General features: G+C 37.1%; 1 protein-coding gene across 2 annotated transcripts in view; it reads left to right on the top strand.

The window, feature by feature from the left end:
- The window catches only part of NALCN (sodium leak channel, non-selective), a 212108-nt gene that overhangs the window by 90672 nt on the left and 106573 nt on the right, over positions 1–14863 (top strand). For both annotated transcript variants that reach the window (XM_041423382.1, XM_041423381.1), the window contains one exon: positions 13743–13874. In XM_041423382.1, coding sequence (XP_041279316.1) covers positions 13743–13874 — 132 coding nt within the window. The remainder of the gene's footprint in view (positions 1–13742; positions 13875–14863) is intronic.

Here is a 14863-nt window from a genome sequence, read left to right as displayed (position 1 = left end):
TACTTCTGTGGTTCTCGGTGTGTTAATTTTTGATTGCAAGCCACTTTACTAGAAAGTAGGTTTTGAACCTAAGTGCAAAAAAAAATTTTTTTTTTTTGCTTCTAATTATTCATCTGATCACTTCTTTAATGGAACATTTGATTTATTTCAAAGTAATCTCTGCTTTTTATATGTAAATCACGAGTTTGAGAGTGTGCTAATTAAATTACGCAAGGAAAATGCAAGAAAAAACTGTTCTAATCAAAAGGTGGAAATTCTATTAGAATGTTTGATATTTATTTATATAGGCTTCCAAAGGAGGCAGCAATTGACAGTCTGAACTACACTGTACACCATGTTCCCAAGACAAATGCAGTACATACAGTAACTAAGATTAATGTACTCTGTGAGGCAAGGCATTGCAAATAAAAACCAATAATCAATACAAATTACTTGTATGACCCAGGAAAAGATTTTCATTAATTCCAGGTCAATTGGAGTTGCCTTAATTCCTTAATTGCAGAAACCAATAGTAGATACATATGGCAAATCTGACCCAGGAAAGTATTTTCATTAATTCTGGGTAGAGTTGTCTTAATTGCCTAAAGAACATATTTGGCAGTTTTTAGTTCAGAAGGGAAGTTATCAAAGAACTGAAGTATTCTAATTTTTCTAATGCTGATCAAGTACTTTTCTAAGTTTTAAACAGCTCAACAATAGCAAAGCTGTGAAAAAGCACTGAAATTTAGCTCAGCCATCTAAAGAATTCCAAAGCACACATGTTATAATAATCATCGTACTTAGATAAAAAGCTGGAATAAGTACCAAGAGAATATAAGGAGCTCTAGCTGTATATAAAACTTTTCCATGAAGGAGGGTTTTATCTTAGTGTGTTTTTCATGAAATACAATGATAGCAAGAAGAAAACCCACTAAAAAAGATGTTTCCTTCCATGAATAATTGCATTTTTAGAATCTCATTTTCCAGGTGAAATTTTCTCATGCTGTTTGGAAACACTGACAGCAGGTTGTCCAATGACAGAACTAGATGCTTCCACATGTATATTTTGAGGTTAGAAAAGACATTTAGGTGGACATATTTTTGCTTTTTCCATGTCAGAAAAGTAAAAGCTTCTTTGAAGAATTTGCTTTTAATTTTGCTTCACCATTGCTTCTTCAAAATAAAGAAAATTGTTCCCCATCTCTCTTTTTTATCTTTTCTTGTTCTTCTTTTCTGTTAAATTGTGAGATTGTTAGTGCTTTCTCAGTAGCTGGAAATTTAAAATAGTGCTTCATCATCGTACAAGTGGTTGCAGGCAAATAGAAATTCAATCTCTGCCTATCATTAATTGCTTTCTGTGTTGTTTTTTCATGAGCCCAAAAGAAAATATATGCCCTAAAATCTTTCTAACGGCATGTTTTGTATTTTCAGTCCTCCAACTCATTCTGTAAGCTCTCTCCTGCCTTCTGTCACTTTATACTATCAGCAGAGCACCCACGTAAGTCATTCATGACATGAGCACTGTTGTGGAGAGAGCTGGGTTAAAGCACATGTGGCCAGCACTGAGCCTTGTCCCCTGCACAGCATCTGCAGAATCAGGAGATGCCAGCTCTGATATGAGCAACTCACGCATTGGAGTTGACACGGCCATGAGGCCACTCTGAAACAGATTCTGCACTGAATTCTTGAGCAAGTGACTTAAACTGGGAGTGGGCAAAAAAGGGAAGGGCAGGCAGTGTATTTCACTACTCTCCAGCATGTCTGCGCCTGTCTTGGTACATGGGTAATTTCCTAATAATAATATAAAGAATTCTGAAGGATTTCATGACGATCCTAAGTACTAATTGCAGAATGAGGTGCAATGCTTACATTGTGATCTACTGCTCTTTCAGCTCATGAGTTAATCATTATGAAAACAGCAACCTTTTCCTTCACATTTATAAAACAGCTAGTAAATCTACAGTACTGCAATAACAAAAATAAAAATTATTCTAATTAACTGAGAAATAAAAGGCTAAAGAAAGCAGGCAGTGAAAATGCTTGATTCACACATGGTTAATAAATGACATTTCAGAGACATGATTCTTGAATTGAAATGTAAGTGAAAAAGTCATCTCATGAAGCAGTTTCAGGGAGGCCTTCCAGGTGAGATCTTCAAAGGCATATAATTCAAGGAACAAGTGTTAATTGAAATTTGTTGTAAGTTCGTTCCTAGAGTTCTAAAATACTGAAGTTACAGAAATTTCGAAGGCATTGAAAAAAATTACAGCACAGGTGGGGTCCAGATTTGTTCCCTTGTCACTCACATTCTCTGAAGGAAAGCTGAAGCCCCTGTAATAATCAATTACATGTCAAAATTATGTTTAGTGTGCATTTGAAGAACTGAGCAATATATTATGTATCACAGCTCATAAATGGCACAGCTTCTAAATAATAGCAGGTAGATTTAGTATTAGAGATGGAGCTATTTTGCTGCTGAGTAAACACGATATTATTACTTTTTTCTTTTTCTTTTGTGGTCAATATATTTTCAAAATATAAATATGAAAACATAGGAAATGTCAACATTGTTGACATATGTAAAATAGAATACTGTATCTAGAGGATTGAGCAACACTACGCAAACACAGATAATGCTATAATGCAGATAGTGAATCAGCTGGAGTTTTCAGAGAAGAAATTAGAAAACACAGATTAAAAATCTTAGATGCATCCATTATAAGGTGATTTACTGAAGACACCATCAGCAATTGGCTATAAATTTGGCCTGCCCTAAAAATGTCTATTTATATAAATGTATATATGTATATTATTTATGTAATCATGTGGTTATGTGGTGTTTATCCATAATGTGAGCAGGTGGGAATGTGTCTATACCTCAGGTTCACAGACTGGCTAAGGTTGGAAGGCACCACAAGGGGACTTCTGGTCCAACCTCCTTGCTTAAGCAGTATCACACTGAAGCACATTGCACAGGATTGCATCCAGAGGATTCTTGAATATCTTCAGTGAGGGAGACTCCACAACCTCTCTGACCAGCCTGTTTCAGTTAACACAGGTTAAATGCATTAAGGTTAACACATAAAATGCATCAAGGTTAAATGCCTTTTAATACATATAAAATGCACTAAAGTCTAAATGCATTTAAAGCTAGTTCAGTGTTTTTTTATTGTCAGAGGAAAAGAACTTTTGCACTTTCTCTTTGCAAATACTCTGGGACTAGGGAGCGTATTAATCCCCATAGGACAGGGGTGTGATTAATCACACCTTAGTAAAGTAGAGAGGGAATGTCCACCCAACAGCTTTGATGAAATCACTAGATATAAAACAAAAATTAATTTGGCCTATTTAATTGCACATTTTAGTCATTAATTATTTTGACTCATTTTCTTAATTTCTGATCTGTATTGCTATATTTAGGAAAAAGAATAAAACTTCATATTATTTGGGTTCTGTTTTGTATTTCATACTATGTAGCTTTAGAGAAAATTACTGCTGAGGTGATAATATACTTATTAACGATTCTAAAAATCTGACAGGTAGGTGACAATTTTTATGCATTGTTGTTATTGTGAACAATTTAAGTAGTATTTTTAGATTTCTTTTATGTTGCAGCAGCTGCTCTCAATTTCTCTAAGTCAGATTGCAGTTGCTGAAAGGCTGCTTACTTCCTCTCTTCTTGCAAAGAAAATGACATACTGTGTTAGCTGATTTATAAATTGGTGGGGAGGAGGGTCGTTTAGTTTCAAAGAAGCCATTATTTCATGTATTTTTAGGGCAGAAGAGTCACCATTTTCTTTTTGACTGTTCTGTTAGAAGTTGGTGGGAGGAGAAAAGTGGCTGCTGTTAGTAAGAGGCGTACAGAAATGTATCAGAAATGTATCTACGCTACTGCTTTATTCTGTTGTTGCAGCATGTGAATTAACAGGATGCAGCTAGTCTGAAAGAGGCATATGCAACACATCCTTTAGCCCTATAGCATAAATAAAAATTTGGCTTTCAAATCCAGGATGTTAGGGGGAAAAAAACTTATCTAATTTCTGACAGAAACTTTAGCCTTAAAGGCCTGGTTACTCAAAAAACTCTATGATAAGAGGTTTTCGTTTCTCTTCATTAGGCTATCATTTATTTTTGTTTACTTCCTAAGTGTATATTTTCTCATTCTTGCTGTGTTATTGGCTTTACTTTGTTCCTTTGATCAGAATTCAGTTTGCCTTTTTTTAAAGAAGCTTTTAATTTTCAAATCAAAATTAGCTATGCTAAGAGGCAGGGGAGTCTTTGTAAATATGACAAATTAATGACTCACCTCTATTTTCAAATATTACAGACACATTTAGATTATTGGAACATTTTAACTACTTCTGATTCTTTATGATTTTAGCTATACCATGCCATCTGAAAAATACTTTTGTTGCCTTATTGTGGTATCCCAGAATCTTATGCTTACTGATTGGGGAACATATTTACAGATCCTGAAATGTTACCATTATTCAGTAGTCATCCCATTTCCAGCTTGTTTTGAGACTGCATGGTAGGAGACCCTGTGAAAACACAGATACAGTGGCTATCTTGAGTTTTCTATCCTAGTCAGATGCAGTAGAAGGTGGAAAGAAAAGCACAGTGAAGTGAAACTTGTAGAATATTTTATTAGCCAGGGCAGTTTGCTGTCTATAGTGCCCTTGCTGTCTACTCAGTGATTTCTCATGAGCTAGTGTCACCTCTGCTGCAGCCAGAAAACATTTATAGAAAAGTTTCCAAATGTATATTCTAAAACTTGCTAGAGCTATATTTGTGGTTTTGGGGACCATTTTTCTCCCTTGACTACCACCATACCACCTAAATTATCTCCTGCAGCTGATAACAAAGATTCTCTGTGCTAAGGTGATCTGAAAGTAACACAGTGTTTCTAAGTAGATTTTTCATTGCACTGTGGATCTTAAAGGGTCTTTACATTCATCTCTACTGCATCACTACCCTAAGAATCTCTTCTCTACCATCATAAAAATGTTAAAGCAAGTCTCTGTAGACAAAATTGCTGAAGAATAACCCTGCTCTCATTGCACTGGGACAATTGGTCTGTACTGTAAAGCTAAGACTGCCCCCTTGACATCCCCAAACATCTGAGTTGTGGCTTCTGACTCACTTCCTTTGTAGTATCAAAAAGCCACCTCTTCCAGCATCTTTAAAACTCATCCTTCACCTTGTTTACTCAATGAGGTTGCATTATTTGAATTCATCCTAGCATTGAAATTCCTCTCAAATAAGGTAGATGGTTTCTTACAATCTTTCCTAACATCCCACACTGATATATAACTGCATCAATATGAGGTTGTAAAAAGCTTGTTCCCATAAAATTTCTGGTTAATGCTTAATAATTTTCAGAAATGTTCAGATTGCAGAGCATGGGAATAATTGCTAAATTTTCCTCACAAGCATATCTTTGTCAGGCAGTCATAAAGTAAGTTGAAAGCAAAATGGTTTATAGAAAATTAGCTACATGGCTTGTAAAATGCTCTACAATGTACTGAAAACAAAAGGGAAAAATTTCTGCAATTTCACAATTTTGTGCTTGCTCAGATGGCCATTAACCAACAAGATGAAAATCAAATTTGTCCTATTCATGCTATGAATTATGTGTGATTAGCAGTGTATAGAATGTGATTTTCTAAAGCTTCTTTCATATCCAAGGTATCTTCAAGCACTTTGAAAAAAAAAATACACTAAATAAACACCATAAGTATACTAAACATGTATAGAATAAAAAAGCTTGCCCTTTTCTTTAGGCCAGGATTGAATCTTTGCTTAGTGACTCTTAAAAATCTTGTGTCATAGAATCCTAAACTCAAGGGGATTTTGCTATTTCTGGTCTTGTATGTTATAATAGTTTCTGAGGCATTTGATGTGTCCTGATTTCAACATTTAATAAAGAATGACTGGTAATCATGTTCCTTTCTTAGCAGTATAAATTCTATGCATACACATTAAATTGGCCCTGCTTTATAAAACTCATAATCCCTTTATAGGTATTTAGGAATCATGGGCTGACCTCTGAAAGATCCAGAACAAATGAGAATTGATGCTGCCATCTTACTGCAAATCTTCCATACCTTCTCAGTGATTTCTCATGGGCCAGTCCTCATAGCACAACCACCAAATCCCAGACCTCTTCTCAACCAGCTAACCCACTCTTGTATAGCACTCATCCTTATTGGACACAGCTGTGGCCTGTTAAGGGCAGGCCTGTTCCTAACCTTTGGTAACTGGTACAGCTGCAACTCCTCAGGGGTGAGATTGCCTTCTGCGCTATCTCTATTATCTTACATTCTATCCCCCCACAAACTGACTTGCAATACTTTTATTTTATTGTTATTTGACTTAGTGCTTTCCGAGCTGCTATAATGAACTTGAGTCATGCTTTGTTAGCTCTTCTGAACAAGTTTACTCTGTTTTGTGGTGCCCACATAACTCCAGCTAATTGGGCTTTATGAAGTGAATGGGTACCATAAGATTTGCAATTCTGTTCCAGAATGCATCTCCACACATTGTGGTGATTCTGTGCATGGAAATAAGCTGGAACTTGCATTTATTTTTGTGTCACTGCAGTGGTAGGATCTAGGCTCCAACAGGCCCATAAGTAAAACAGGCTGGATTAGCACAAATGTAAGCTTTTCAGTTACTGTTCAGTAATATCACCCAACTCTTTTGTGTACATCTAAACAACTTCAACAAATCACAGTCTATTCAAACTACCAGAAAGTATGGTCTTCCAGTAGGTGTGTATAGGCAGCAGTACAAATAACATACAGCATTATTATAATGACAGGTGTAAACTTAACCAGAATGATCATGTAGCCAGTATAAGGTCTTTAAATAGGTATAGCTGGAAGCTTGCCTTGAATCTTTTAGCAGACTCTAGCTTCCTTGTGCAAATAGCAAAAGCCAATGAAGACAAAAAGGGAGTAAGAAGCTTGAGCTATTCTGTTATAACAAAGAGGAGCAGATACTATTGGTTTATGAAGTATTAAAGTATATCTAAAATATAAAGAAATACAGATACAGTTGCGTTTTTACCATTGATGAGTGCACAATTCAAGAGTATCAAAATCTGAAAAGAAATCTGCTTACCAGTGTAGTGATTATCAAAGCCTTTTAGTTAGATGATGTTTACACTGTTCATTAATTGGTTTGGTACTTTCAAGAGCTACCCTGCCAGTTTGACAATTATGCACTCTAAGCTTTTCAAACAGTAAATAGCCAAAATAAACAAAGCTTATCTACATATCAGATCCTCACCATGTCTTGCTCAGTACTAATAAGTTTGATGGCCTTGTAGGTAATTTTTTGTTCTTCAAGACTATTTGTCGGGGTTTTTTGTTTTCTTAGATCTGTTATTATTATCAGATGAAGTCTGAATTTCTGTAGGTCTAAACTGAAACCATTGAGCCCTTTGAAGACACCTCTTTCAAGGTTTTACATGATAATATTAAACATTATCAGCTGAGTCAGTTTTGAGGTAGTAATATCAGGGTAATTTGGCCCATGGGTTCTTTCATTATTAAGTCTGTCAGACCCTACAAGTTTGCAACATTTACCATCTTGCTTAGTAAGTAAGATCTATTATGGACTTGAAACAAAAATCCTATATGAAGGATGGTGATACAAAGAGTGACCTGATGTATGTATCAAGCCCCCAAAAGGAATTTAGCATTAGGAAAAGGTAGTTTTATATTCAATAATTCCTGTTTACTTGGTGACTGCATTTCACTTGGACCACTGCTTTCCTGAGCCGGCATCTGTGGCTCTGGCTGTACAAAGTGGCAGCTGCTGTGGATGTTCTCCAGGGCAGTGAGCTGGCAAAGGCAAATTTATGTCACTCATCCTTCCTCTGCCATGCAGGAACGTGGGAGGAGTATTAAAGCAATGTACCCTATTCTGATACTACTGGAGTGACAAAAGACTGCTTTAGGCCATGCATTGTAATGCTCTATAAGACTGAGTGAGCCAGGTAGACTTTACCTGTCAGCAATTGCAGTGTCATTACTTGATTTTTTTGGGTGAATCCAGGATATTTAATACAGTTTTTCATTCAGAGTTCCTCAGCTGCACCAAGCATGTCCATAGTGTTAAATAAATGAGTAGTATTTTAGAAGTCTTTTTAGCATTCATGAAATTCTCATCTGAGGATAAAACAAATCCGTGGCTCCTTTGTGTATTTCCAAACAATGAAGGAATTTGGATGATTAACAGTTTGTCATGTACTGGTTTTTATGGGCACTGCATCTCTAACACACTGTGCCATACAGGTTCTTTGGTGTCCTGGACACTGAAAATTAGCATCCTGCATGAAGTCAGATGCCAGTTTTATAGGTAATTCATAGTAAATGTAAGAAATTCATCACTGTTGTAGTTGATTAATGACAGCAGCAGGGCATTTTGCTTGAGACTTCTTCTACACAGCTAATCTTAAATCCAGTTTATTACTAGATACAATTTACCATGTATCTAACAGCAACAGCAGAACATTTCTTTCATCTCATTCCTACACAGCTTAAGTAACACACATCCAAGGGCTAAAAAAAGGTCAGTAAATTAAACAAGAACAAAAATTGGCATTCTGTCTCCTCTTTCAAGTTTGCATGGAGAATTTTACATGCTTATGTGCTCTGAAAAGGGCTGTAATCCAAATGATACACTGCTGATCCAATGATCCAGAATGACTTTCAAGGCTTGGGCAAGAGCTGTGGACTAAATTCAGCTTTCCTTTAGGCCTCATTCCAAGTACAGAAATACGTAAAGAGACGGTGGATTCTCATGGTTGAACATAGCAGCAGAGGTGTGTCTGAAGTGTTTTAAGGGTGCAAATACAAATTAAAATTCTGTGATGCAGAAAGAACAAGCTAAGGCAGATTAGAGTAGGGGGAAAGCTGGGCACGGTAGGTGTGTGGGTTAGTGCACTGTGATTGATCTCCTAAAGATATAGCAATCTGTGTGAGAGGCCAACAGGAAAGCCGCTTATCGTGCACAGCATTCGTGACAAGTGAGCAGCTAGATTCTGACATGACGTAGGAAAAAATCAAGAAACACAGATAGCAATCTAACCCTTATGAACTGGTCAGTCCTGGGATTTAAAAATAATGATTTCTTTTTTTTTAATCTCCTCAGCATAGCATTTTTGCTGTGCATGTGGTGGAGGTATTTTTCAGATACCTCCACCTTGGTGCCCTTGTGTTCTCTCTGTCTCTCTGCCAGCACCTAGGTGCTTTTATTGTTCCTCACCACAGCTATCTCTTAATTTGTTGCCTCAGCCAGCTGTTCCTGCCTTTACATTGCCTGTGCCTGGCTTGAGTCCTGTCTGAGCCTCCTTCCTTATTATCTTAACACTGAATCATGTTATGTCAGTGTAATACTTTCTATTAGCTAAATAGTTTCCTTTCAGTTTAATTGGGAAGGCGACCTTGACAATAATCTTTATTGAACCTTACTGAAAAATAAAAGGTGCTGCAGAGAGTCCAGAGAAAGGCAAGGACCCTGGTGAATGGGCTGGAGCACAAGTCTTACGAAGAGTGGCTGAGGGAGCTGGGGAAGTTTAGCCTGGACAACAGGAGGCTCAGGGAGGACCTTACTCCTCTCTATAACTATATGTAAGGAGATTTTAGTAAGGTGGGGGTCAGTCTCTTCTCCATGTTACAAGTGACAGGATGAAAGGAAGTTTACATTAGCTATTAGAAGAAATTTCTTAACGGAAAGGGCTGTCAAACATTGGAATAGACTGCTCAGGGAAGTGGTGGAGTCACCATCCCTGGAATTTTTAAAAAAACGTGGGGCTATGTCACTTGAGGACATGGTTTAATGGTAAACATGGTGGTGGTGCTAGGTTAGACTTGATGGTCTTAAAATTCCTTTCCAACTTTAAGCATTCTGTGATTCTATGAACCAAAATTTGATTAGGATATTACTTCTGCTATTGCTATTTATTTTCCAGGATTAAATATGCCACTGCAAAACCTTTTTATGACTGTCTGTTCTGATTCTGTCCAGGACAAGATTAGTCTTTGCAGTGGCCAGAATAGGACATGGCTAGGACCTGGAGGTTATCCTATACCACCTCATGTCATTGCTGGGGTCAGGGGGAAAGGAGTCTCTTGCAACAAGAAGGAGTCTTTCCTTCTGGAGGGAGTGGCAGAGGGAGTGCTTGGGTAATGCTGGTTGTGAGCATTCTGCCTGTGGTGCACTCACCTCTCTCTTGTACGCTTGTTATTGATGTTGTTGCGGTAACTTCATTTCCTTATCTCTGCCATTTCAAGTAAATTGTTCTTAGTCCATGGTCTTTACCTTTTGTGCCTTCAATTCTTCTCTCCAGCCACCAGCAGGGGAGGGGGACGGGGGGAGTGAGCAAGTGGCAGTGTGGTTTGGAGCATATCAGTGGCAGCACTAAATTGAGGAGTAGCGTTCCTAAATCACCACAGTGTCCAAAGGTACAGACTAGATGACAAAATGTGCGTATATGTACATGTATATCAAGGCAGTTTATGCATTTTTATTTTTCCTGTATTACCATTTTGCTTCCCTGTGAAAGGAGATACATGTGGCTTTTGCAACCTCACTTACTAGTTTCTTTTAGCAAGTACTTTCACAATTGAGACAGTCTACTTCATTATTATGATGGAAATTTTGACACCATTAAAAATACAGTGTAAAATATGCAGAGAGACTAACTATCTGGTTAGAATTTGTGTGAAATAGAAATGTAAAGGATAGAATGACACCTGTTTTGAATCATACCACTGAAAAAAAATGCATGATTGATGCCAGCAGCCCTACCTCTAATTATTGTATTCTTATAGCTTGCTTTGTGGATTAGAAATAAAAGCAAGACCTTATTTAGCCACTGTTTTGGTGACTTACCTGTGCTTTAGGTATTAACCCCTGCTTGTTCTGTAAATTTCTAAATGTAAGGCTTCTCTCCTGAACCTTCCTTTCTAGAATATAATATACAACCATTTTGTGTCACTAGGGTCAAAAGGATGCCAGATTGCAAAAGAAAGGTTTGAGCTGTCTTCTATCTGCAATGCTATCTGTAATTCACACCAAAAATCCAGATATTAAGAGACAAGAGGCAATTCTATCAGCTTGTATTCTTGTAAATATGTGCTTAGTCTCCATTCAGCTTCAATTTAAACAAGCTATCTTAAACTCCAATGGAATTCAAGAGGGGATGAATTCTTCAGTAGGCAGGTACAAGGCTTTGCTAAAAGCTGAGCAAGTACTAGTCTTTGCAGCCTCCCATACATCCTATATTATGTTCTAGTTTCTTCAAGAAAGAAACAAACAACAATCCTATATAAAGAGTTGCTTGGTTAAGACTGAGCTTCAAGCAGGGTTCCACATGAAATATTAATGCTGACAATTCTCCATGAATATGACAATCTCAGCTCATTTAAGACTGAGACAGTATTCCACAACTATATATATGACTTTTCTAACGTGTTAATATATCCTACGAATGGAAAAATATGTGTTTCTTAAATTTTGCCTACTTCTGAAGTAGACAATCTTTGAGATTCCTTTCAACTTAAACTATTCCATGATTCTATGAGTTTCACAAGCCTCAGTTCTCCTGGGGCAGTGTAACTACTCTGTTAGAAGAATAATACAGCAGAAAACAGTCCAGGTTTCTGCATTGAAGGGGTGATAACTTCCTAAAATGTGTATTGATGAGATCAGGTGTTCTGGAGGCTCCTCATACGAGGCAGGAAGGAGGAACTGGTCAGGTTGTGAGATTCAGGAGCAGTCTTTTTTGCAATGACCATGAGAATGTGGAGTTCAGGAACCTTCAAAGAAGGAACAAAGCCAAAAGATAGGACCACAACCCTGGAGTTCAGACTTTTTCATGTTCAGGTGTCAGCTTGGAAGAATCCCATAGTACACAGTCATAGAGATTAGAGGTTCTAGAAGAACTGGTTGATTTTCAAGGATCTTCCTCCTTCAAGTTAAAAAATGGTCTCCTTCCAAGTGCAGGAAATCAAACAAACATGACAGGAGGTCCACATAATTGAACCTGTAGCTCTGGACAAAACTCAGAATTGAAAAGGAAGCATACAAGAGATGGAATCAGGGCCAAGTGGCCCAAAAGGAGTACAAATACTCTGTCTGAGAGTGGAGTTATAGGATTGAATCTTCCATGACTTAGAAGGCAACAAGAAGGGCTTCTGCATATAAGAGAAGCAAAAGGAAAACTAGAAAAATGTGAGCCTGCTGTTGAAAGGATTAGTAGACCTTTCAAGGCAAGGCAGTGGCACAGAAATGTTTGAGGCCTTTTTCACCCATCTTGATAGGTAAGATTGACCTTCAGGAATCTCAAGCCCCTGAGTTTTGGGAGAAAGTCTGGAGCCATGATGAACAGCTGAACAAAACAAAAGACTCTTCCACTGTGAAGGTGGTCAAACAGTGGAACAGATGGCACAGATGGGTTGCAGAACCTTCATCCTGCAAGATACTCAAACTCTGACTGAACAAAGTTCTGGAATACCTGCTCTAGCTAACTCTACTTAAGCAGGCAGCACCAGACTAGATCATCTCAAGAAGTCCCTTCCAACATAAATAATTACATGATTATGTGTACATAAACCAGTACGTTTTAAGAGAAAAGATGAAAGGACGCAGAGTTCTTCTAAATCTTTAGTTCTCTTTTTCCTGAAATGCTGTTAGGCACTTCTACATATAAACTCAGGAGAAATAAAAATGGCCTTTTCCACTGTAAGTGCAACTTACACACAAGCACAAGGAGCCGTAATGGTGCATAACTTACTCATATTAAAGACCTGAACTATATTACTTGTGGAAATGTTTAAAACAATATCAATATTAATGACCATTCATTCAAAGATTTGTTAATGTAAAATAACAGTATGTTGTGTTTTGAACAGAACGGTATGTTTAATAACAGTATGTTCTGTGTTTGACTCTAGCTTCTACTGTGGCTGACCCAGTGAGGGAAGTGGTTAAGCTTTTAGGGTAAATCATAAGTCCATGGTCATTGTGATGGGTGCTTAGAAGTTACTGCTTTGAACTTCTGCATACATCTTATGTATCTTATCAGTAACGTTTTGGCATCTCACAGGTGTAACCTCCTGGATACTGCTCTGTGCCTCTCTTTCTCTCTTCTCTCCTGTGTGGCTGCAGCAGCAGTGACATAAAGCATTAAGTACACAGATATGTGAATTATCTGTGAGTACTTCATAGCTCATAGGCCCAGATCTGTATATCTACTATATGTAGATGTGTTTTATTCATTTAGGCAATAGTTTGACAACAGGTGAATCCCATAAAACATGTTTCTTGAGGAAAAGCAGTGCACAAGGTACAATTTATATTACTTTTCCCTGAGTGGTAAGTCACTGAGATTTGCATGAATAAATCATGATGAAGGAGTATTAAACAAAGCCAAATGACTAGATAGATGTTCTCTTTATGCTTTAGAACATACTGAAGTAATGAACATCATATTAAATTATAAACCTTCACTAAGAAGTAAATTGGCAAATAAAAACTAAAAAGTACCAAAAAATCTCAAAACCTGCACATGTAAACTAGTTGAAGCAATATATTAAAACATATTTTAAAGCATAAGACATGAAAATCATATAAAGAAGCTTTAGAATAACATATTATTATAGCCGATTATCTTTTGACAATGTAATAGAACTTTAAAATGCACATGTTTTGACTCGTTTTGATGATAAAATTTACTTTTTCTATTGTAGAAAATGATGAGGTCATCTGTGTTTCATATGTTCATACTAAGCATGGTTGCTGTCGATGTGATTGTTGCTGCTAGCAACTACTATAAAGGAGAAAATTTCAAGAGACAATATGATGAATTTTACCTTGCTGAGGTGAGTATGGTAAAACGACTATCTGGGTAATTTTCAAGATAAGCTAAAGTAAAAAATGTGATTGTCAAGAACATTTTAGTGTGTAATTTTTTATTCCCTCAAGCATTCCAGGAATACTTTGCTCGCTTTCCTCTGTCTGACAATGGCTGACAGCCCTATCTTACAACCTTTTGAAAGGCAATTTCCTCAAACAAAATGTTAGTGGTAGTGAGCTGAGGCTTAAGTGTAACATCTGCAGGCAATGCATGGCTGCTGAGTTGCTATTTTTTTCTAGCAGGAGTGTAACATTCAGAAGAATTTAACTTTAAAAAGATGACAAAGCATTGTATGTAAAAAATATAATACAGAATTTTTTCCTAAATAATCTTTATTTGATATATATGCTTAGCTGCCAGAAGGCCCTTAAGGATAACCAAAATAGTGTTACAAATAGTCTGGCTTCAGTAATTGCAAAAACACACCACAAAAAAAACCTTTTATGCAGTCATGAATTTTGCAAAGGAGGAGTCTGTGCTCCTGAGCTGGTTAGGTGGAAGTACAAGTGGCATTCTGACAGGGAGCCTGCTTGAGACATCAGCTGGTCAAGGATCTTACTGTAGAGCATGCACTAGAGATCCTAGAACCTTGCCTGGATTGGGCATATTTCTCCTTCACACCTACTGCACTTTCCCTGGTTTCAATAGTTACACAGTCCTTTGGAGCCAGAGGGGTCATTTTTAGATAGAGTGAATGATAGCAGAATATTCCTGGTTGTTTCTCTGGGTTTGGTTGCTCTGTGGTTTGCTATGTCTAAATATGTTTGGTATTCAGACTTACATGCCCAACTTAAAGTCCTTTAGTCCATGCTTTATGAATCTCTTTTTTAAAGGAAGATTGAATTGATACATATTTTTTTATCTTAGTTTTAGAATTTGTATCTGATCTCTTAAAATTATATGAAGCTGAGAGTTTACCAGTTCTGGGACAGAAATGAGAGCAAAAAAAAAAAA

The sequence above is a fragment of the Onychostruthus taczanowskii genome, unplaced genomic scaffold (assembly GCF_017590055.1).
Source record: "Onychostruthus taczanowskii isolate IOZ18803 unplaced genomic scaffold, ASM1759005v1 scaffold77, whole genome shotgun sequence".
In the NCBI taxonomy this organism is placed as follows: domain Eukaryota; kingdom Metazoa; phylum Chordata; class Aves; order Passeriformes; family Passeridae; genus Onychostruthus; species Onychostruthus taczanowskii.
This window is presented reverse-complemented; position numbering and strand designations above follow the sequence as displayed.